The 21,910-nt window shown below is 32.8% G+C and overlaps 3 protein-coding genes across 4 annotated transcripts; 1 reads left to right on the plus strand and 2 right to left on the minus strand.

Annotated features, from left to right (window-relative positions):
* Positions 1-200: 200 nt before the first annotated feature.
* Positions 201-3,440, minus strand: LOC106636926 (aldo-keto reductase AKR2E4). Its single transcript, XM_014349481.2, has 7 exons — positions 3,258-3,440; positions 2,695-2,817; positions 1,723-1,890; positions 1,524-1,640; positions 854-1,213; positions 614-762; positions 201-535 (listed from the first exon to the last, which is right to left on the minus strand). The coding sequence occupies exons 2-7, from the start codon at positions 2,773-2,775 to the stop codon at positions 484-486; spliced, it is 927 nt and encodes a 308-aa protein (XP_014204967.2). The 5' UTR covers positions 2,776-2,817; positions 3,258-3,440; the 3' UTR covers positions 201-483.
* A 786-nt stretch (positions 3,441-4,226) lies between these two features.
* Positions 4,227-5,873, plus strand: LOC106636921 (cytochrome P450 6a2-like). The gene has a single exon (XM_014349474.3). It carries the CDS (start codon positions 4,283-4,285, stop codon positions 5,801-5,803), a length of 1,521 nt encoding a protein of 506 aa, XP_014204960.2. The 5' UTR covers positions 4,227-4,282; the 3' UTR covers positions 5,804-5,873.
* Positions 5,874-9,217: 3,344 nt separating this feature from the next.
* On the minus strand, positions 9,218-15,336 carry LOC111642740 (nardilysin). 2 transcript variants are annotated; one of them, XM_089593177.1, is made up of 16 exons: positions 15,229-15,336; positions 15,025-15,122; positions 14,620-14,960; positions 14,413-14,480; positions 14,170-14,342; positions 13,979-14,092; positions 13,715-13,910; positions 13,428-13,633; positions 13,174-13,344; positions 12,746-13,089; positions 12,133-12,633; positions 11,888-12,038; positions 11,681-11,814; positions 11,160-11,538; positions 9,506-9,989; positions 9,218-9,428 (listed from the first exon to the last, which is right to left on the minus strand). In XM_089593177.1, exons 3-16 carry the CDS (start codon positions 14,769-14,771, stop codon positions 9,277-9,279), a joined length of 3,225 nt encoding a protein of 1,074 aa, XP_089449303.1. In that variant the 5' UTR covers positions 14,772-14,960; positions 15,025-15,122; positions 15,229-15,336; the 3' UTR covers positions 9,218-9,276. The 2 variants fall into 2 exon arrangements, with proteins under 2 accessions (XP_089449303.1, XP_089449304.1); XM_089593178.1 differs by having other exon boundaries at positions 15,025-15,103; positions 15,172-15,336.
* Between the last annotated feature and the right edge of the window lie 6,574 nt (positions 15,337-21,910).

Below are 21,910 nucleotides of genomic sequence, written 5' to 3' on the forward strand. Positions count from 1 at the left end.
AACTACAAAAATAGTTTCAAGTCCACAACTTAGTAGATTTCCAATTATGGAAAATAAATTTTGAATGTGAAATCAACAATATTTCAACAATTGATTAATTAATTTTAGTGTAAATAGTGATAATAACAATTAATCATAACTTATAATCATGCTATATTTTTTAAACAAGTCTGCATAGAGATTGAAAATAAAGACAACCATTTTTGATAGTTATTAAAGCTTTCAATATATTATCACCTAGAAAAATATTTCATACTTATAAATTTTGTAATACATAGTGAATATTAGTATACATGCAATCTCCAGTTATTATTTCTAAAAAATATTAGGTCTCTAACTTAATACATAAAACTATTTTATGTATATCCTAAGTAGTTACTTAACATCTTTACTATCCCAATAAAATAAATTTGTGCAAGTAAACATGCGGTTATAAATATGTGAAATAAAAAAATTAAAAACTTTTATTTACAAACTGAGGTTTTATTTCTTCTTTCTGGGCTCCTGGAATGGATATTCTTTGAGATTATTAAACCTAAAAAGTAATAACAATTATAATATATTATATTAAACAAAAATTAGAATAAAAAAATTATTATCCTAGCAAACGTACTGGGTGGCAGGACAGGTCCTGAAGCCGCGCTCAAGTTTTTCTATTGCAGATATTTCTTCCTCTGTTAATTTAAAATCGAAAACGTCAATGTTGGACTCTAGGTGTTTTTTTGAGCTTGACTTTGGTATAGGAATAGTGCCAACATCAATCTAAAATTCGTAACCATACAAAGAGATTTTCATTTAATTCAAATAACTTCGTTAAAATCATGAATTCCAACGAATAAAAAATAAAGCTCACCAAATATCTCAATGCAACCTGAGAATTGGATTTTTTGTACTTTTTGGCGATTTCAGCTATGACGGGTGAATCAAGATTGACTTCAGGACCAGGTGGTTGGAAGACGGAATCACGTCCAGGAGCACCGAACGGACTGTAAGCCGTGACAGCGATGCCCTTACTGTGACAAAATTCCCGCAGTTCCTTCTGATTCAAATTGATGTGGGCTTCGATCTGGTTCATCACCGGCTTTATACTGGCTGAATCCAGAAGCCTCGTCAGTTGCTCGATATTAAAATTGCTGACACCGATGGAGTGCGTGAGCCCCAGCTTGACACACTCTTCCATGGCTCGCCATGTCTCGACGAAGTCTACTTCATCCTGTAGGAGAAATCGAATAAAGCAACGTGCGATGGAATTTTTCCGATGGCGCGTCACGTGGAATCACTAGTTGGAACGGATGATCTGATTCGTTTTATTGTTTGCTAATGTTGTGTTTTCATCGTGTTTACGAATTTTTCACAGAAAATTGTGAATTGTTGTTTTATATATTACAATAACTCATGATTATTGCTTAAGAGAAAATCGATAAATTAAATTTATTGAACAAATGCATCGTAAGTATGTTTTCGTGTTTCACTGCATATGAATTGATAAGAAGTTTAAGATATGTTTATAATTTAAGACTTACGGGATAAGAAAAAGGCCAATGAACCAAGTACAAATCGAGATAATTCAAGCCCAGTTTCTTCAAAGATCTTTTGCATGCCGGGATCACTGCTTTTGGATCGTGTTCATCATTCCACAACTATGAACATTAATTTAAATTCGATAAAATACTTTTTTTAAACGTTTAAGTTTATTTACTAAAATTTTACTTGATTATTTACTTTTGTGACAATGTAGATGTCCTCTCTTTTTACCACTCCCTCTTCGATTTTTTGTTTTATCGCCTTGCCGATTTCGTTCTCATTCCCGTAAACCGATGCGCAGTCAAAATGTCGGTAGCCAAGATCGATAGCTAATTTTACTGCATTTTCAACCGCTCCCGGATCATCCTTAGAAAAAAGAAAAATAAAATATTCTAAGGAATTTATAAAACTTTTGTATCAAAAAATTGCAAACTATGATTAATAATTTCTTAAGAGTATTGTTTAAAAAAAGCTTAATGTGTCTATGTTGTACGGAAATAAACTAAATAAAATCAATACTAACAAATTCAATAACAAAAAAAATAATAATAACAACAACGATATACTCTAATTATAATATGTGTGTTGTGCAATTATTCTAAATAACCAAATCTTTACACAGTACAAGGTTTAAAAAAAGGCGGAGAAAATTTTTTTTTATAACTTTATCACTTTGCATTTTAAATGAATTTTTTTAAAATATTTGCTGCTTCTTGTGACTAATAATCACTTTTGGACTAATTTCCCGTTAGTTTTTACGTGATTAGTGATGTTACCCTATAAGTGAGAATACGAACATTAAAGAACTAAAATACAGTAGTCCCACTATTGTTTAAATGAATAAATTTAAGTTAAATTGTTATCACTGAAAATTGTTATGAAAACTTTAGTCTTATATGCTTTAAGGGTTATCGTCTGGACGGTAACAGTTTCTACTACTTAGTTAATTTCAAAAGAAGACCAAAAGTGATTTGTAATCACAATAAGCAGCGAAAATTTTAAATATTTTAGCAACGTTATCACTACATTTTTTTAAAACGATGGGAAGCTGATAAAAAAAATTTTTTTTTTTTCATTAGCATTTTTAAAACAGTGCACACTACTTATTAAGAAAAAATTGGCTCGAAAACTTTCGTTTTTGACAACGTAGAGTATTTATTATCTACTTACAGTTCCCTGCCATGTTCCAAGTCCCAAGGCAGGAATTTTATGTCCATCACTTAGCGTAATAAGATTTGCTTTCAGCGACATTGTGAGTAAGTTCTCCAGTACTACTTCTCCCGTTGCTAAATGCTATTTAAAACTCAAGATGTGTATGTTTTCTTACCATTAACGTTTGAATTTATCTGTTTATTCGAAATTGATAAGCTTCGAAGAAATGATAACCGTAATTTGACGTACGAGTCGATTAATTGATGATTTAAAAATATGTAAAACTTTACATGATCATTACTTTAATAAATATTGCTAAAAAATTTGAACTTACGATCGTAGATGCTCTATGTATAAGCTATAAATATTCTAATCAATTTCGAAAATGTTTAACACTTTTGGGACGTTTCTTAATTCTAAATTGTGTTTAATTTTAAAGTTTTTAAAAATAACTTGCAGTCACGATAATAATGTACTTAATGTTATCATTTTATTAACTAATCAATAATGAGTTATTAACCTTAATTCTTGTTAGTACTTTAAAGCCAATAAATATTCATATAACATATTTTTAAGGTTACCTTGTGGATTATACAGTGTATTTCAAAATATTCTACGAATAACTTTTTAATTTTATTCACTCACACACTTGTAGTAAGATATTTAAGAAAGTTGATAACATACACATGCATAATATATTATGTTTGTAGTTAATAAAAGAGTAGCAAGACAGTCACTGCACATTAAAAAAATATTTTTTTAAAACAAAGTGATTGAAGTTAGTATTTAGTGTGAATGTGTTATGTACAGATGGCCATATAAAATTATTATCTTACATCAACGTGTGTCAGAATAGAGATCAGTGTTACCCACTAGCAATCCAGTACTTTTCATATTTTGATATGGTGTTAGATGGGGTTGTTACTTTAACTTTATCATTAGCCATTAGTGATCCTCCCTTCGATCAGAAAAATAATTAAAAAATGTTAACTAGCAATTTTTAAGATAATCATTTTTTGATTGATTAAAAATGTATTGTAATAATAAAAAATTAGTTTTGTGGGGTAGGTTTCAAGCCTCCACAAAGGGTATGGTAAATAAAGATACGTCATTATTTTTGTTTATTGTGTAAGTATGAATCAATTGGTTTATTAGTCATACAAACGTATGGATTTATTGATTAAATTCTTAATTAATTAATTAATTCTTAATTAATTAATTAATTCTTAAAATTGATTGTATTTAATAAATAATTTTTATAAAAAAAAAGAAAAAAATTCTTACATTCAACACCTTTCCTTCAGATAATAATGATTAAATTCACCAAGTAGTACATGCCGATCAAAAGATTAGATTCTTATAACTGATTACGTCTTTTACAAATTTTTAAAACTATTTAAAAAATACTGGATAATTCTTGTTATTCAAGATAAGGAAGATTTTTCACTTTGACAATGACATTGACGTAGTTGTTAAAAATTTGACACTGAACAAAATCACTTTACACTTGTTACATCATTATTTGATAACGACTTCCTTACGTATAGACTCCGTGCAGATGAAACCGAATAGATCGCTAGCAATTTAGTATCTCGGCAACTGCATAATGGAACTGTTCCTTTCGATATTATTACTAGTCGTAGTAACGCTAGTGACGTATTGGTTTTTAACGAGACCATACACTTATTGGGCAAAACAGCATGTGCCGGCCCTCCCTGATCCTGTGCCCCTGTTCGGGCACATGCTGCCCATGATAACTTTGAAAAAAAATATGAGTATATTCTCCATCAACGCGTACAAGAAAACCAACGCGAGTGCGATTGGTTTTTACTTCCTGCAAACGCCTGGCCTGATTCCCCGCGATCCAGAACTGGTGAAAAGTGTTTTGCAAACGCACTTCAACAGTTTCCACAACAATGGATTCCGCTTGGATGAAAAAGCCGACCCGGTTTTTTCGAAAAATCCATTCTTCGCTACCGATTTGAGCGCTTGGAAAACAGCAAGGACGCGCACTGGCAGTCACCTAACGGGCAAAAAATTGAGACATCTCTTCGTGATTATAAACGAAGTATGTTCTAAAATGGATAACTACATCGATCGGAAAATAAAGGAGACCAACGGCTCCCTCGAGTGCGAGTTGAAGGAAACCTTCGTGAAGTACACGGGTGAGATCGTAGCCAACGCCGCTCTGGGAGTCCAGGGACAGAGTTTCAGGGACGAGCCCGACCAATTGTCCTTTACGAACGTGGTGAAGCTGTTGTTCGCACCAACTCTAATCAACGGCATCAAACAGGCGTTGCTGTTCTACGTGCCGAGGGTCGGGAATTTCCTGAAGGTGAGTTTGCTCGAGCAAAAAGCGGACAGCTACTTCCGCGAAAACATCCGTGCCGTGCTGAAGGAGAGAACAATGTCCAACGTCGCGCCGAACGACTACCTGCAGTTCTGCATAAATTCGAACGGTGAGCGCGAGATCGACAGCATCATCGCCGATGTGTTGATTTTTTACGGTGACGTCTACGAAACGTCGAGCACGACCCTGGCCACGCTGTTCTACTTCCTCTCGCAGAACAAAAATGTACAAGTTAAGCTGCGCCAACACATTCTCGACGTGCTCAAAAAGAACAATGGAGTTGTGACCTACGAGTTGTTGAAGGACATGAACTACTTGGATCAGGTGATCTTCGAGACCATGCGAATCCTGACACCACTGGGCACTCAGTTCAAGGAGTGCACCAAGGAAATCACGCTCATGGGATCGGATGGGCTGAAGTTCCACCTGAAACCGGGTCATTTGATCTTCATTCCAGTATCGGCTTTGCACATGGACGAAACGTACTGGCCCGAACCAGAAACCTTCGACCCGGACAGGTTCAGTCCAGAAAATGTGGCCAGTCGCCACAGATTCGTTTACTTGGCTTTCGGAGAGGGTCCGAGGATGTGCATTGGGATAAGACTGGGGATGATGCTGGTGAAAATCGCGGCAGTGAATCTGCTTATCAAGTATTCCGTGGAAAACTCGGAAAAGACAAGGAAGCCTTTGGAGTACGACCCAGCCTCGTTGATGATGTACATCAAAGGTGGACTTTGGGGTCGTTTTGAAAGGTTGAATCCCAACGATAATCACTAGTTTTGTGGTCTGTTTCCTGATTATTTTGTTGTGATTACGTCGTTTTAATAAATCTTACAATGAAACAAAATATCGCGTTCTGTTCCGTTCATTTGCCTTACGTAACACTCCACACTAAAGGAAAAATTTCTAGTTTGGAAGTGTTTATGCCTTACGTTTTTTTTTCTTTCTACCACTTATCTTTGCACCCGCAGTTACTATTGACAGATTAAAAATTCAACTTCAGTCTAAGATGACGCATGCACTGATAAATTCTCGCGACTCAAGTCCTGTCAATGAAAAATGCTCGCAAAACGAATCTGTCAAAATTCAGACGCTGATTTTCAGTAATTTTAGTTTTAGTATACTGTAATAGTTATCAAAATAGTAACGAATTTTGAACGAGAAGTGCAGTACTGTCAAGTAAGTAACTTATCGGAGAAGAAAATTAAAAAATAAAAAAAAAATAACGATAGTGGTTGGTGTAAATAGCACGTATAGTTTTGTGGATCCCACAATGACCTAATTTTAACTGCTAAATTAATTTAGCATGTAAAATTAAAAAAAAAAGATTATGTTGATCGTAACTGAAGATTATATAACAATTTCGTAAAGAATCTTTATCTATGTCAAAAATAAAATAACACGTATTTCGTCGATAAGAGTTGATTTTTTCTTTGTGTATTAGTCAAAAATACATCTATTATGTGCTCGCATTTTCTTGTTTACATTACTAGCAGCAACGTAATAATGCCTTTTTCCTTCTAGTTTAAAAATCTATATAAATAAATATACATGACATTTAGTGTGACTGTAATGATACAAATATTAATTTTATTCTAAAGTAAGGTAAGGATTTTGAGCAACATGAAAGGTTTACTTGCCATCCTAATTTTTGCCTTGGTAGCCGTAAGTAAAAAACACTTTGCTAATTATTATTTCTTGAGATATAGAAGAATTAGCGATGTGTGACTGTTTGTTGTAATTTTTATCTTTTTTAATTTTTTATCCACTTAAGGTAGAAACATCTGAAATGACTCAGAATAAGGAAACGGAAGAATGCAAAATTGAAACTGGAGCAACTAATGGTTTAATTAAATAGAAAAAATTTATTAGAATGATAAAGTAACACACTTTCTTAGTTTAATTAATGTGCACTTTAAAAAATTTACAGAAAAATTACAGGATGGTGAAAATCCTACCGCAAAATGCTTTTATAATTGCCTCTTAAAAAAACAGGGCATCGTAAGTATAACCCATGGGATATTTCATTAAAAATGTATTGTTTTGATGTGAAGTTAGGTTTCAAGGTTTAGTTTAAGAAAATTGAAAAAAAAATTTTTTTTAATTACGTAGATTTTAACAAGCTGGAAACTTTAAAGTCTGGCTCATTCTTTATTTTAAGAAAACCTTTGATCATTTAATTTGCAGTATATCTCAAAAACGTGTCGCAGCGTAAGCGAAAACTATATCAATGAATTATCAGTGATAAATGATAAAAACCAATAATAAGAATTAATAAAGTCTGAAAAGAGAATTTAATAACTGTCATTATTAGTTGTTATTAGTTTTTTTTCTCAACATATGTGACACATCGTAAGGTACAAAAAAACTGATAACTATTATAAATTATAATTAACTGAAATTTGTAGTTTATAATATGTGCTACTTATTATTGATTATTTAAAAGTTGTAGGGCAACTGATAAAAATTTCTACATATTAATTATTCATAAAAATGATTTGATAAGGGAATAAAACTAAATTTTTCGATTTTCTTTTCATAAAAATTTTCTTAGAAATAACCAATAATATTTATTAGAAAGATAAATATTATGATTGTCTCAAACTTGGACTTGTTATAATTAGTTTTTATTTTTTATTTTTCTTTGTAAAACATTAAATGTAAAATTTATAATTTTTTTTTAATGTGATGTGATTGCAGATTGTGGATGGCAAAATATTGCTAAGAAAAATAATAACATTTTTTGGGAATCCTAATGATTCTAATAAAGGAAAAGAAGCAATACAAAATGTAAAAAATTGTGTTGATAAAGGTAAATAATCCACTTATAAATTGTATGTTGTATGACCTAGTATTTTTAAATTTAATACTATTTTTGTCAATTCAATTATTTTACATTAATTTATTACTGCAGCCAATCAACAGACTAATTGCGAAGTGGCTTTCTCGTACTTTAAATGTATGAAGGAAAGAATGATTCCTGTCATTGGTCAAACTCTACCTCCAGATTAAGAAATTGTTTTGTTTTGAAAAATATATGACTTAAATGCATATATTCGTACTATACAATTATTCATATATTTAAAATATACTATTAAAGTCTTTTTATGTATGTTAGTAGTGTGTAATCACTTGTAGGATTTTTTTCTCTATGACCCTCTATTGCCTTAAGGCAATAATTTTTATCATGTATTCTTCTAAAATTATTAATTGTTACTAAGGTTATTGGAATATTTATTATAATAATCATACTTTAATCTACCTTTCCACATTTCTGAGTTCCTACCTTGGCATCTATGTTAATACTTGTCATTCAGAACTCCATTTAAGACTTTTTCGAATAATAATTTAATTTATATTTAATGATGCATGACTATAGTGTCTTGTTAAATAATTAGTGAAATTCAAAAAATAAATTTTAGCTAAAAAACAATAATTTTTAGCAAATTAACAACTTTTTCAAAATTAAAATTATTGAATGCGTTAGTCGTAATGCAGAATATTCTGCAATGCAACATATCTTTTTTTTAAACTTTATTTTATATTTCCATGCATTTGCTCTTATGTAAATATCCATGTTCTTTCTACATCTACATGAACATCTGAAAAAAAATCATGAATACCAATGTATTCGTTATTTTTTATTTTTACTTTTGCAAATTTTTGCTTATTCGTTGCACGTATTTTTTTTGCAAAAGAGTGATTGTTGAGCTTGTTAAGAAACCATGAAAAAATTAACATGTGCATTCAAACAATAATTCTTAATTTTTAAAAATGTCTTTTAAAAAAATTAGATACATTCCGCTTAAAAAAAAAGAAATAACTATCATCGATTTCAGCGATTTTTTATGTTTTCCTGTGGTTGTCATGATACATGAAAAAAAAATTCCTTTCCAAGTAGCTTGGTGAGAAAATTAAAAAAAATTTAATCTCAAAAATTAAAGTTTAAATGATGAATTAAAAAAATTTTTTAATATTCAAATTCATGCAAAAACACTGTTTTTGATTAACCAACAACTCACGTGCTCACTGACTTGATTAAAAAAAATTGGAATTTAATTCTTAAGGGATTTGTTTTAATAATTGTAGACTAACTTACAGAAATAGTGAAGGATTTAAAAAGGTACAACAACTATATTAAACATTTGTTTTAAATTAAATTAAATTTATTATTCAATTTAATCACTTGTACCAAATTATCATAAATCTATTTTTATTAATTTGAGTTCATAATAGAATGGGCTTAATTTTTATAGACGTGTATTCAACAACTTCAGTTTACTTTTAAAAGCTTTAATATCTGTAATGGAGGCATCTGAAGCCTTTTTTTCCGCACCATCTTCGAGAGTTAAAAACTGTAAGCAATATTTTTCCTTTTCCTTATTTTCTTTCTCACAAGTTTCTAAAATATTCAACAAGTATAATTAATATCTTAAAAATATCTCGTGAAAATTAATACATTAAAATATAAATATCTACCGATATTCTTGTCATCAGTGGATGGATTGGCAGTTCCCACTACGTGTACACTCAATTTTCTGAAATTTTTTCCTTTCAATGAGTGATCCTTGAACCACTGAATCAACTCGCTTTTCTTAATAGATTCTATGGCATCGATTTCCTTTTCAAATCTATCAAAAACATACTTGTTTCTAGTTATTTCGGACCAATTTCTAGAAACCTCCTCTTTGAGATTAACATCCACGCATTTTTTGGTCTCAATGAGAGACTTTTTAAAATCACCGTATTCTTCTTGAGACATGCTTTTGAGGGTCTTCATCATGCCTTGAAGAAAATTTTCGATACTTTTGTCCACGTGATCAGTAGAAAACTTGTTGGCTTGAGTGCAAACGGTTATTGAAAAACCGAGAGCATCGTACGTGTCTCTTAGCATACACGAAACATCGTAGCCCAATTGCTCTTGGGTTCTAAGGATATTGAATACTGGTTCTTCTATGATCAACTAATTCCAAAAAAACACCATTAAAATTATTGTATAGTAAAGTAAATATCAAAACCTCTTGTGCAGCATTAAGGTTGTTCTGTCGTTTTAACAAAGTAATGAGAAATCAATGAAACTTTTTTCATACAATCTTTATGCAAGTCTCAATCTACGATCTGACCAAATTTTTAATCGCTACGTTAGCTCAAAGCACAGCAATACATTTTCAAAGAATTAGTTATTGTTAACTTCAGTATATTGTTCCGTTTGCTGTACGATTATTCTTTGCAATGTTTGATAGGGTTTTGTTTGCTAGATCTTGAGAAATTTTAATTTAAAAAGCGTTATTTAAAATTTAAAACCATCATGGGTTTTGGTACTTCAGTAAATCTCTGGGATCTAATTTTAAGTTTCTTTATACTTCGTACGTAAATAAAAATGTTTGTTAATTTCAATTAAATTATCAAGTGTTATTTGTTACTCAAAATTTAAAATTACTAACGTATAAAAGTTAACAGCAAACAGACCATGATTTATAACCGACAATAGAATCCTTATTTTTAAGATTTTAATTCCAACTAACGCGAAAAACAAATTTTTATCTAATATTTTGTTTTCAATATACAGGGAAACACCCCTCGACTTTTATCCATGCATGTATACGACGACTGAACAACCTTAAGTTTCGTATACATTTAAAATTAGGCCATCTATCCATGATACACCTGCAACACTATAAAATAGGAGGGTACACGTCAATTTTGTGAAGTAAACGATAAAAATTTAAATACTTATCAGGCCCCAGCTGTAAATGCAGCTACTAAAGTGACATTTATTTATTAATACATGCAAGGGAAGCTTATTTGCTAATTTACGAATTTTTAGATATAAAATATGCCCTACTTAAATATTGGTGTGTTGTTGGGTAAACTGCTTGAATAAACTGTTTAAAGCATGAAGTACCCGAGGATCAAACTCGAATTTCACATGTTTCACGAGTTTCTGTATAGCCGAGACTTGAATAAAAATATCGTTTAGCTGAAAGCTTATAGTATTTAGCTACTGAACCAGTAGAACACACTGATAAAAGTAAGTTGCATCGAACGGTTTCTTATCAAAACATTTTCAAAATAAGATCAAAAGAATTGGGACGAGTTGGGATAAAAATTCAAATGGAAAAAATTGACTCACCATTAAAAGATCAATCACAACAGATAGATGGATAGAGTCGAGTCCAGATTGATATAAATTGGTCACAACAGAGTTGACATCTTTGGGTAGGAAACTTTTGACTTTGCAATACTTTTCCCCAATCGGTATCTCGTAAGCTAGTATTTGTGGGTATGCACTGGAATCTAATTTGCTGAATTTCAATAGTTCGGTACACTCAAACACACATTTCAGCAAATTCTCTCGGGTCATGTTTCCTTGGGCGAGACACTGAATGTACAAGTTATCCATCAGATGCTCAGCGAATTGGAGATACTGACGAAAGTCTATGTCGCAAAGGGCAGTATGTTTCTCAATTGCTGTTGAATAACCTTTAGTTATGATAGATAATCGTACATCCCTGAAATACGGTTTCACAATTTTTAATCACCAAGTTTGTTTGTAAAAACAGTTTAATACTGAACGCTAACACTTACATTAAAAAAATTCAATTTTTGAAATGAGCCCAGTTTAACGTAAATATTTAAAAAACTGATACTTACCGACAAAGTTTATTTGGTTTTATAAAGGTGTTGAATTTTTCTTTACACTGCTCTCTTTTCATAACATTAAATAAATCCTCTGTGGTTAGATCATGACAGGTGACAATATGTTGAAATATTTTTTTTAACAAAAGCTGCGAAAACAAATAATTATTTAGAATAACAAAAGTAATTTGGGAGTAAAAAATTAATAGATTAATTACTAACAGGTAATTTTTGATTGAACCCGTATACTTTGATGACAATACCCTTCTCATGTGAAACAATTTCATAACTCAATTCAGCAGCTGATGCAGGGTATAATGACGGTACAACTAAGTATTTCAATACAGACAAATATATGTCCAACATGGCAGAGCTGATAAAAAAAATTGTACGGAAAAATAATGTAAATATAAATAATAAAAATATTTTCTCAAAGAATTATAAACAAAATGAATACTATGACTTACGATTTCGGAGATTCTGTTGCATAAGGAGTTTGCAAAAGCAAGTAAATGTAACATTCTGGGAGACGGAACTTGGGGTCCATTCTGTACCAAATTTCTGTTTTTTCGTCATGATAGATTTTCGTTGGGTAACTTGGTACTTCGGCAGGCAAATCTATCAAAGTGAAATCATCCGTGATAAACTCGTTGGGTTCAGGCAAATGAAATTCCTCAAAAGGTTCAATGTCTTTCCAACGAGAGACCCATTCCTTGGGAATATCTTCACTAAAATACTTTGTCTGGAACCACGGTTCCACTTTGTCAAAGTCTTCCTCATTGAATTTCCGATCAAAAAGTATAATATTGACTTTTTCTGGGCTCAAGTCTTCCATACATTGTTTTATAGATTCCGGATCATAAAGAGAATATAAATTTTCTCCTGTCAAAAAGTCTTTCGATGGGTACAAATGCATGTTTACACACAAACTTTCAACATACTCTGCAGGATCTTGTTCATCTTGGAATCTAAAAATATTTTTCTAGCTGTACTGTAAAGTAATTATTTTGAAAAACACGTCTCAAATGAATTGAGCAATTGTAACATTACATAGATGCAAAAACCAAACTCTTCAATTACCTAAAATTTATTTCTTCGACTCGTTGAATTTCATCAAATACTCTTTTACTAGGTCCAACTCGACGTAAAAAATTTATATAAGAAAACAAAGCGTCTAATACTTCTCTCAAATGCTCACAACCATCATCAGTTAGTATTAAAGTTGTACCAAATAGAGCATACATAGAGTTGTGTTCAAAATCTCCTTCACTGTTGCCACTAAAAATGTCTAAACACCACAATTTCTTACGAAGGTAATTTATTAGGGAACCCTCTCCTTCATGTCCAATAAGCCACGAAACAACTTGATGGGGTTTACTTTTGTACAAATGATGTAGCGGAGGCATAACCCATGTTAGTTCAACCTTAAAAATAGTCGTCAATAGGAAATTGGTATCATTTTTATCACAAAATCTCTCTCAAATTAACTTTCATTCATAATTACACACTTGGCAAGTCTCTGTGATCGGTTTAACTTTGTACAATTTGAAAAAATTTGGATTATTAAAAGAATCTTTGCCTTTGAATTCAGAAAAATCATCACACGACAGATGATTAACAGGCACACTGGAAAAGCAGTCTATGACATATTTCTCCAACTCATCTAATGATAGTCTAGCCTGTACAATTAAACATAATAAAGAATATAAAATTGGGAACAAGAACGTCATTTGTATGATTTTTAGAACAACAGAAAACAAACTTGAACAGCCAGAGTCATTCGATGAGCACTGTAATGCCTGTCTTTGAACTTATGCAATTCTGAATACAATGTTTCTTCTTCTATATTATCTTTTAGCGTTATTAAATTACCCCACGAAAATTTTGTGGCAGGATGATTAGTTTTAGCACAGCTGCAAAACAGTTGCTCTTTTCTGTAGAAATCTGATGGTAAGGCCATCTTGAATTCTAAAAAACGTACAAAAATCGTTGTTCAAGTACTTTATCTCAACTCAAATCTACTAATATTCATAAGTGTGAAATACCAACCGCTCTCTATAGCTTCTCTTTCTCTAGTGATGGCACTTCTTTTCATGAGAGGATTTATAAAAAATTGGGCGAAACGGTCCATGGCAGGTAGTAAATGTTTTTCTTGTATCTCAAAGTAAAATGTTGTGTGCTCACAGTCAGTGGAGGCATTGTCACTACCACCTTTCTTTTTTATAAACTCGTCAAAGTCGTTTTCCTAAAACAAAGATCGTTATCAATGAAATATTCACAGTGTGAATTTACATATACACCAGAAATAATTACCTGAGGATACTTTTCAGAACCCATAAACACCATGTGCTCAAGAAAATGAGCCATACCTTGAATTTTGAGTGGATCACTAAAACTTCCAACGTTTATGGACAAGGCACATGCTGCCTAAAAATTTTCAACAAGTATTGTTACTTGAAACAAGATACATGTTATGTGGTACTTGTAAGACAACAAAATAATACCAATTTTTTTTCTTTTTTGTAAGATTTACTAGTAGGCTTTTCATCTCCATCTTCACAATCATTGGCCTTATTCTCTCCATCATATTCTTCCTCCTCTTCTCCACCTTCACTCCCATCATCCTGTGATCCATCATCACCGTCTTCCTCTTCACTTTCGCTTTCCGAATCACCATCTTTGATATAAAACTGTGTTAATGACTACAAACGAAACTGTACGAATGAAAAATAAGTCTCAAAATTTACCTGAATCTCCAATACAATGAAGATCAGAAACTAGTAATGCTGTCAATCCATTTGGCAGTCTAATAGCTCTGAAAAATCACACATACCAATGCTGAGTATTTACTTTAAATCAGGTGCCAAGCAACATGCATTACATGTTCGGATTTTTTTTTTGATTCTTGACAAATAAATATTTTAGCTGTGGATGGCTCTAAAATATACACTTACCTGTAATCTTTTTTATCACTCTCTGATTTATCAGGAGCTTCAAGTTGTATTTTAACATCAAATGTTTTTTTGTCATTGTTAGTTGTTGGTTCACTAGCACTACTGACTGACTTGGCAGATTCTTCTGCAGAATGAGCTTTGGCTTTCGGCATTTTCGAGAAAAAAATTCTTATGTATCAGAGACTTTTGATTTTGAATTAATAAACTAGTGAAAAATCGCTTGAACATTCCTATGCAAGAGTACAATCAATTTACCATTATCTGGTTTTCTCTCTACTGTTTCACTATCTCGTGTCAATCAAATTTCAATAAGCTACAGATAATTTACTAGTTTTCTACAACTAAAATGATTTCATTTACATTCTATGATTGCATAGATGAAATTTGTAATCATTAGTTACTTACCCACGTGGTCGAGGTTATTATTATAAACTTTGACAGAAATATGTTTAAAAAAGTGAATAGTGTATCTTTCTGAGTTATCCTGAAAATTTTCACGTATCCTATAATTCATGTGGAATTATTAAAAACAATAAAATATCGATTACACACAACTATTTGCTGGAAAACACTTGACTGTTGCAATACTCAAAAACTCGAGACACTTACTTTAAACTTTACAAAAACCATCCAACTATTATTATTAACCACGTAAAATCAACACACTTTCATCAAACGACACGCAGCTGTCTGCTGCAAAAGTTGTGCAGCAGACCACATGCATGCACGCTGATTGGTGCAAGCTATGGGTGTTTTCCGCAATCGCCACCAGCAAGTAATTGAAGGTTGCGCTCTACGCTACCATCAGGTCGGTAAGTCAACTACCTTGAATTAAACTGGCGCTCTATTCCGTAATCTGGACAGTTAAAATAGCAGACGACAGTCAACAGCGATGAAATCTTCACTTTTTTCTTGACTTTCACGTCGTTTGCTGTTTTAACTGGCCAGATTACGAAAAATAGCCCCAGTTTAATTCAAGGTAGTTGACTAACTGACCTGACAGTAACTTAGAGTGCAAATTTAAATTACTTGGTGGTGACGATTGCGGCAAACACCCCAAGCGGCGTTACCACCACGACCTACATAACTTTACAGCCTCTGATTTTATCATTCTGGTAAAGAGAGCACGGTGTAAGATGTACGTGAAGTTATGTGTAGTAATTAAAGAAATTACTACTAAGTAATGCCATATGGTCGATTTTATTAAACCATATGAATATCTCTATTTTTAGAGGTCGACTTTTGAGTAAAAAATAGATTGTAAACTTGCCGTAAACAGCACAAACTACGTCAACTTTTTATTATCTATCTGTAAGATTATTTGCGGCTGGTTTTATAATTAATAAAGTGACTTTACTGTAAACAGCAATAATTATTTGGATCAGCGCCATCTAGCGGTCTTTATTTTTTGGCCAAAAGTGGCTCCTAAAATTCTCAATCAGAGCATTCAGGATTAGAGCCATTTAATCAATTATAAACCAGCCGCAACTCATGATGAAGCTATAAAATGAAAAAATAACGATACGTGTGTTTTTGGCGGCAAGTTAACAATCTATTTTCTACCAAAATTAGACCTCCTATGTATTTATACTTTTAAAGATAAATTTTTCAGTAAAAAATAGATTGTTAACTTGCCGCCAAGAACACATGTATCGTTATTTTTTTATTTTATAGCTTTATCATAAGTTGCGGCTGGTTTATAATTGACTAAATGGCTCTAATCGTGAATGCTCTGATTGAGAATTTTGGGAGCCACTTTTGGCCAAAAAATAAAGACCGCTAGATGGCGCTGATCCAAATAATTGTTACTTCTTATATTAGAGCCATTTAATCAATTATAAACCAGCCGCAACGAATCTTATAGATAGATAATAAAAAGTTAAAATTTTTTGTGCTGTTTGCGGCAAGTTTCTAAATCAATATTCTACATATCTTATATGGCTCATAAAATCGACAATATTTACAAAATTACAATACTCTTAACTTTTTACCATTAACTCATGTAAGCACAAATTAATCAGTCCATTAAAGAGACAACCGAAGAAAAAAGGCCTGAAAAAGAAGCACAGTCACACGAAAAGTCTCATATAAGAATGGAGCATTGGATCTCACTTGATCAGAGAAGGTTGGGTTCTTTGTTTACTTATAACACTTAAAATTTACATCTCTGTAATAAATGTATTTTTCAATTAGTGAGATCCGATGCCCCATTCCTAGGAGACTCTTCGTGTGGCTGCTTCTTTTTAAGACCTTTTTTCTTCAGTTGTCTCTTTTCGACTGATTAATTTGCGTGTATATTTGATCGTGATTTACGATTTCTGTAACACAAATTTTGTTATGTACATATTATATAAGTTAACTGTTTATTGGAAATCTAAAGTTGAAGGGCTGTTCTTTCATTAGTTAATGGTAAACACTGCTGGAAAAAATCAGCTGATTTGTCAGCTGATTAATCAGCTGATTTCTGATGCCAAATCGTCAGCTGATTTTTCGTACTTAAAAATTTTTGTCTGTCTTATTTTAATTTAGTCATAATAATCTCATAAGACTTTAAAATAATAATCGCAATTTGTTACTCGCTAAAAAAATGTCAACGGACACTTACAAAAGTAATAAGTACCGCTAGTGCAAAAAAATACAAGTCCCAACCACAAAAAAAGCCCAATTTCGTTTCGATAAGTGTGCGTTTTAGGTCAGTTTGAGCGGTTTGCAATACCCAAAAAACGGCATTTTTTTTTTTTTTTTGCACCCATTAAAAATTACAAGTCCCGATGTAGCAAAAAAATACAAGTCCCACGTGTGCGAAAAAATACAAGTCCCAACCACAAAAAAAGCCCACTTTCGTTTCGATATGTGTGCGTTTTAGGTCAGTTTGAGCGGTTTGCAATAACCAAAAAATGGCATTTTTTTTTTTTTTTGCACCCATTAAAAATTACAAGTCCCGATGTAGCAAAAAAATACAAGTCCCACGTGTGCGAAAAAATACAAGTCCCAACCACAAAAAAAGCCCACTTTCGTTTCGATATGTGTGCGTTTTAGGTCAGTTTGAGCGGTTTGCAATACCCAAAAAATGGCATTTTTTTTTTTTTTTTGCACCCATTAAAAATTACAAGTCCCGATGTAGCAAAAAAATACAAGTCCCACGGGTGGGAAAAAATACAAGTCCCAACCACAAAAAAAGCCCAATTTCGTTTCGATAAGTGTGCGTTTTAGGTCAGTTTGAGCGATTTGCAATACCCAAAAAACGGCATTTTTTTTTTTTTTGCACGCATTAAAAATTACAAGTCCCGATGTAGCAAAAAAATACAAGTCCCACGTGTGCAAAAAAATACAAGTCCCAACCACAAAAAAAGCCCACTTTCGTTTCGATATGTGTGCGTTTTAGGTCAGTTTGAGCGGTTTGCAATACCCAAAAAATGGCATTTTTTTTTTTTTTTGCACCCATTAAAAATTACAAGTCCCGATGTAGCAAAAAAATACAAGTCCCACGTGTGCGAAAAAATACAAGTCCCAACCACAAAAAAAGCCCACTTTCGTTTCGATATGTGTGCGTTTTAGGTCAGTTTGAGCGATTTGCAATACCCAAAAAACGACATTTTTTTTTTTTTTTTGCACGCATTAAGAATTACAAGTCCCGATGTAGCAAAAAAATACAAGTCCCACGTGTACAAAAAAATACAAGTCCCAACCACGAAAAAAGCCCAATTTCGTTTCGATATGTGTGCGTTTTAGGTCAGTTTGAGCGGTTTGCAATACCCAAAAAATGGCATTTTTTTTTTTTTTTTGCACCCATTAAAAATTACAAGTCCCGATGTAGCAAAAAAATACAAGTCCCACGGGTGGGAAAAAATACAAGTCCCAACCACAAAAAAAGCCCAATTTCGTTTCGATAAGTGTGCGTTTTAGGTCAGTTTGAGCGATTTGCAATACCCAAAAAACGGCATTTTTTTTTTTTTGGCACGCATTAAAAATTACAAGTCCCGATGTAGCAAAAAAATACAAGTCCCACGTGTGCGAAAAAATACAAGTCCCAACCATAAAAAAAGCGCACTTTCGTTTCGATATGTGTGCGTTTTAGGTCAGTTTGAGCGGTTTGCAATACCCAAAAAATGGCATTTTTTTTTTTTTTTTGCACCCATTAAAAATTACAAGTCCCAATGTAGCAAAAAAGTACAAGTCCCACGTGTGCGAAAAAATACAAGTCCCAACCACAAAAAAAGCCCACTTTCGTTTCGATATGTGTGCGTTTTAGGTCAGTTTGAGCGGTTTGCAATACCCAAAAAATGGCATTTTTTTTTTTTTTTGCACCCATTAAAAATTACAAGTCCCGATGTAGCAAAAAAATACAAGTCCCACGTGTGCGAAAAAATACAAGTCCCAACCACAAAAAAAGCCCACTTTCGTTTCGATATGTGTGCGTTTTAGGTCAGTTTGAGCGATTTGCAATACCCAAAAAACGACATTTTTTTTTTTTTTTTGCACGCATTAAGAATTACAAGTCCCGATGTAGCAAAAAAATACAAGTCCCACGTGTACAAAAAAATACAAGTCCCAACCACGAAAAAAGCCCAATTTCGTTTCGATATGTGTGCGTTTTAGGTCAGTTTGAGCGGTTTGCAATACCCAAAAAATGGCATTTTTTTTTTTTTTTTGCACCCATTAAAAATTACAAGTCCCGATGTAGCAAAAAAATACAAGTCCCACGGGTGGGAAAAAATACAAGTCCCAACCACAAAAAAAGCCCAATTTCGTTTCGATAAGTGTGCGTTTTAGGTCAGTTTGAGCGATTTGCAATACCCAAAAAACGGCATTTTTTTTTTTTTGGCACGCATTAAAAATTACAAGTCCCGATGTAGCAAAAAAATACAAGTCCCACGTGTGCGAAAAAATACAAGTCCCAACCATAAAAAAAGCGCACTTTCGTTTCGATATGTGTGCGTTTTAGGTCAGTTTGAGCGGTTTGCAATACCCAAAAAATGGCATTTTTTTTTTTTTTTTGCACCCATTAAAAATTACAAGTCCCAATGTAGCAAAAAAGTACAAGTCCCACGTGTGCGAAAAAATACAAGTCCCAACCACAAAAAAAGCCCACTTTCGTTTCGATATGTGTGCGTTTTAGGTCAGTTTGAGCGGTTTGCAATACCCAAAAAATGGCATTTTTTTTTTTTTTTTCACCCATTAAAAATTACAAGTCCCGATGTAGCAAAAAAATACAAGTCCCACGTGTGCGAAAAAATACAAGTCCCAACCACAAAAAAAGCCCACTTTCGTTTCGATATGTGTGCGTTTTAGGTCAGTTTGAGCGGTTTGCAATACCCAAAAAATGGCATTTTTTTTTTTTTTGCACCCATTAAAAATTACAAGTCCCGATGTAGCAAAAAAATACAAGTCCCACGTGTGCGAAAAAATACAAGTCCCAACCACAAAAAAAGCCCACTTTCGTTTCGATATGTGTGCGTTTTAGGTCAGTTTGAGCGGTTTGCAATACCCAAAAAATGGCATTTTTTTTTTTTTTTTGCACCCATTAAAAATTACAAGTCCCGATGTAGCAAAAAAATACAAGTCCCACGGGTGGGAAAAAATACAAGTCCCAACCACAAAAAAAGCCCAATTTCGTTTCGATAAGTGTGCGTTTTAGGTCAGTTTGAGCGATTTGCAATACCCAAAAAACGGCATTTTTTTTTTTTTTGCACGCATTAAAAATTACAAGTCCCGATGTAGCAAAAAAATACAAGTCCCACGTGTGCGAAAAAATACAAGTCCCAACCACAAAAAAAGCCCACTTTCGTTTCGATATGTGTGCGTTTTAGGTCAGTTTGAGCGGTTTGCAATACCCAAAAAATGGCATTTTTTTTTTTTTTTTGCACCCATTAAAAATTACAAGTCCCGATGTAGCAAAAAAGTACAAGTCCCACGTGTGCGAAAAAATACAAGTCCCAACCACAAAAAAAGCCCACTTTCGTTTCGATATGTGTGCGTTTTAGGTCAGTTTGAGCGGTTTGCAATACCCAAAAAATGGCATTTTTTTTTTTTTTGCACCCATTAAAAATTACAAGTCCCGATGTAGCAAAAAAATACAAGTCCCACGTGTGCGAAAAAATACAAGTCCCAACCACAAAAAAAGCCCACTTTCGTTTCGATATGTGTGCGTTTTAGGTCAGTTTGAGCGGTTTGCAATACCCAAAAAACGGCATTTTTTTTTTTTTTGCACCCATTAAAAATTACAAGTCCCGATGTAGCAAAAAAATACAAGTCCCACGTGTGCGAAAAAATACAAGTCCCAACCACAAAAAAAGCCCACTTTCGTTTCGATATGTGTGCGTTTTAGGTCAGTTTGAGCGGTTTGCAATACCCAAAAAATGGCATTTTTTTTTTTTTTGCACCCATTAAAAATTACAAGTCCCGATGTAGCAAAAAAATACAAGTCCCACGTGTACAAAAAAATACAAGTCCCAACCACGAAAAAAGCCCAATTTCGTTTCGATATGTGTGCGTTTTAGGTCAGTTTGAGCGGTTTTCAATACCCAAAAAACGGCATTTTTTTTTTTTTTGCACGCATTAAAAATTACAAGTCCCGATGTAGCAAAAAAATACAAGTCCTACCAGTGCAAATAAATACAAGTCCCAACCACAAAAAATGTCCAATTTCGTTACGATATGTGTGCGTTTAACGTTAGTTTTAGCGGTTTGCAATACCCGAAAAACGGCATTTTTTTTTTTGCACGTATTAAAAATTACAAGTCCCGATGTAGCAAAAAAATACAAGTCCCACGTGTACAAAAAAATACAAGTCCCAACCACAAAAAAAGCCCAATTTCGTTTCAATGAGTGTGCGTTTTAGGTCAGTTTTAGCGGTTTGCAATACCCGAAAAACGGCATTTTTTTTTTTTGCACGCATTAAAAATTACAAGTCCCGATGTAGCAAAAAAATACAAGTCCTACCAGTGCAAATAAATACAAGTCCCAACCACAAAAAATGCCTAATTTCGTTACGATATGTGTGCGTTTAACGTCAGTTTTAGCGGTTTGCAATACCCGAAAAACGGCATTTTTTTTTTTGCACATATTAAAAATTACAAGTCCCGATGTAGCAAAAAAAAACAAGTCCTACCAGTGCAAAAAAAAATACAAGTCCCAACCACAAAAAATGCCCAATTTCGTTACGATATGTGTGCGTTTGAGGTCAGTTTGAGTGGTTTGATTGAGGCAAAAAACAATTTTTTTTTTACACAATGAAAATTACAAGTTATTTGTGTGCCATAAGTCTTTGATTTTTTCACTTGAAACATGT

This window comes from Copidosoma floridanum, unplaced genomic scaffold, assembly GCF_036245765.1.
Source record: "Copidosoma floridanum isolate Cflo_tuat_1 unplaced genomic scaffold, Cflo_Japanese_pri ptg000019l, whole genome shotgun sequence".
Classification (NCBI taxonomy): domain Eukaryota; kingdom Metazoa; phylum Arthropoda; class Insecta; order Hymenoptera; family Encyrtidae; genus Copidosoma; species Copidosoma floridanum.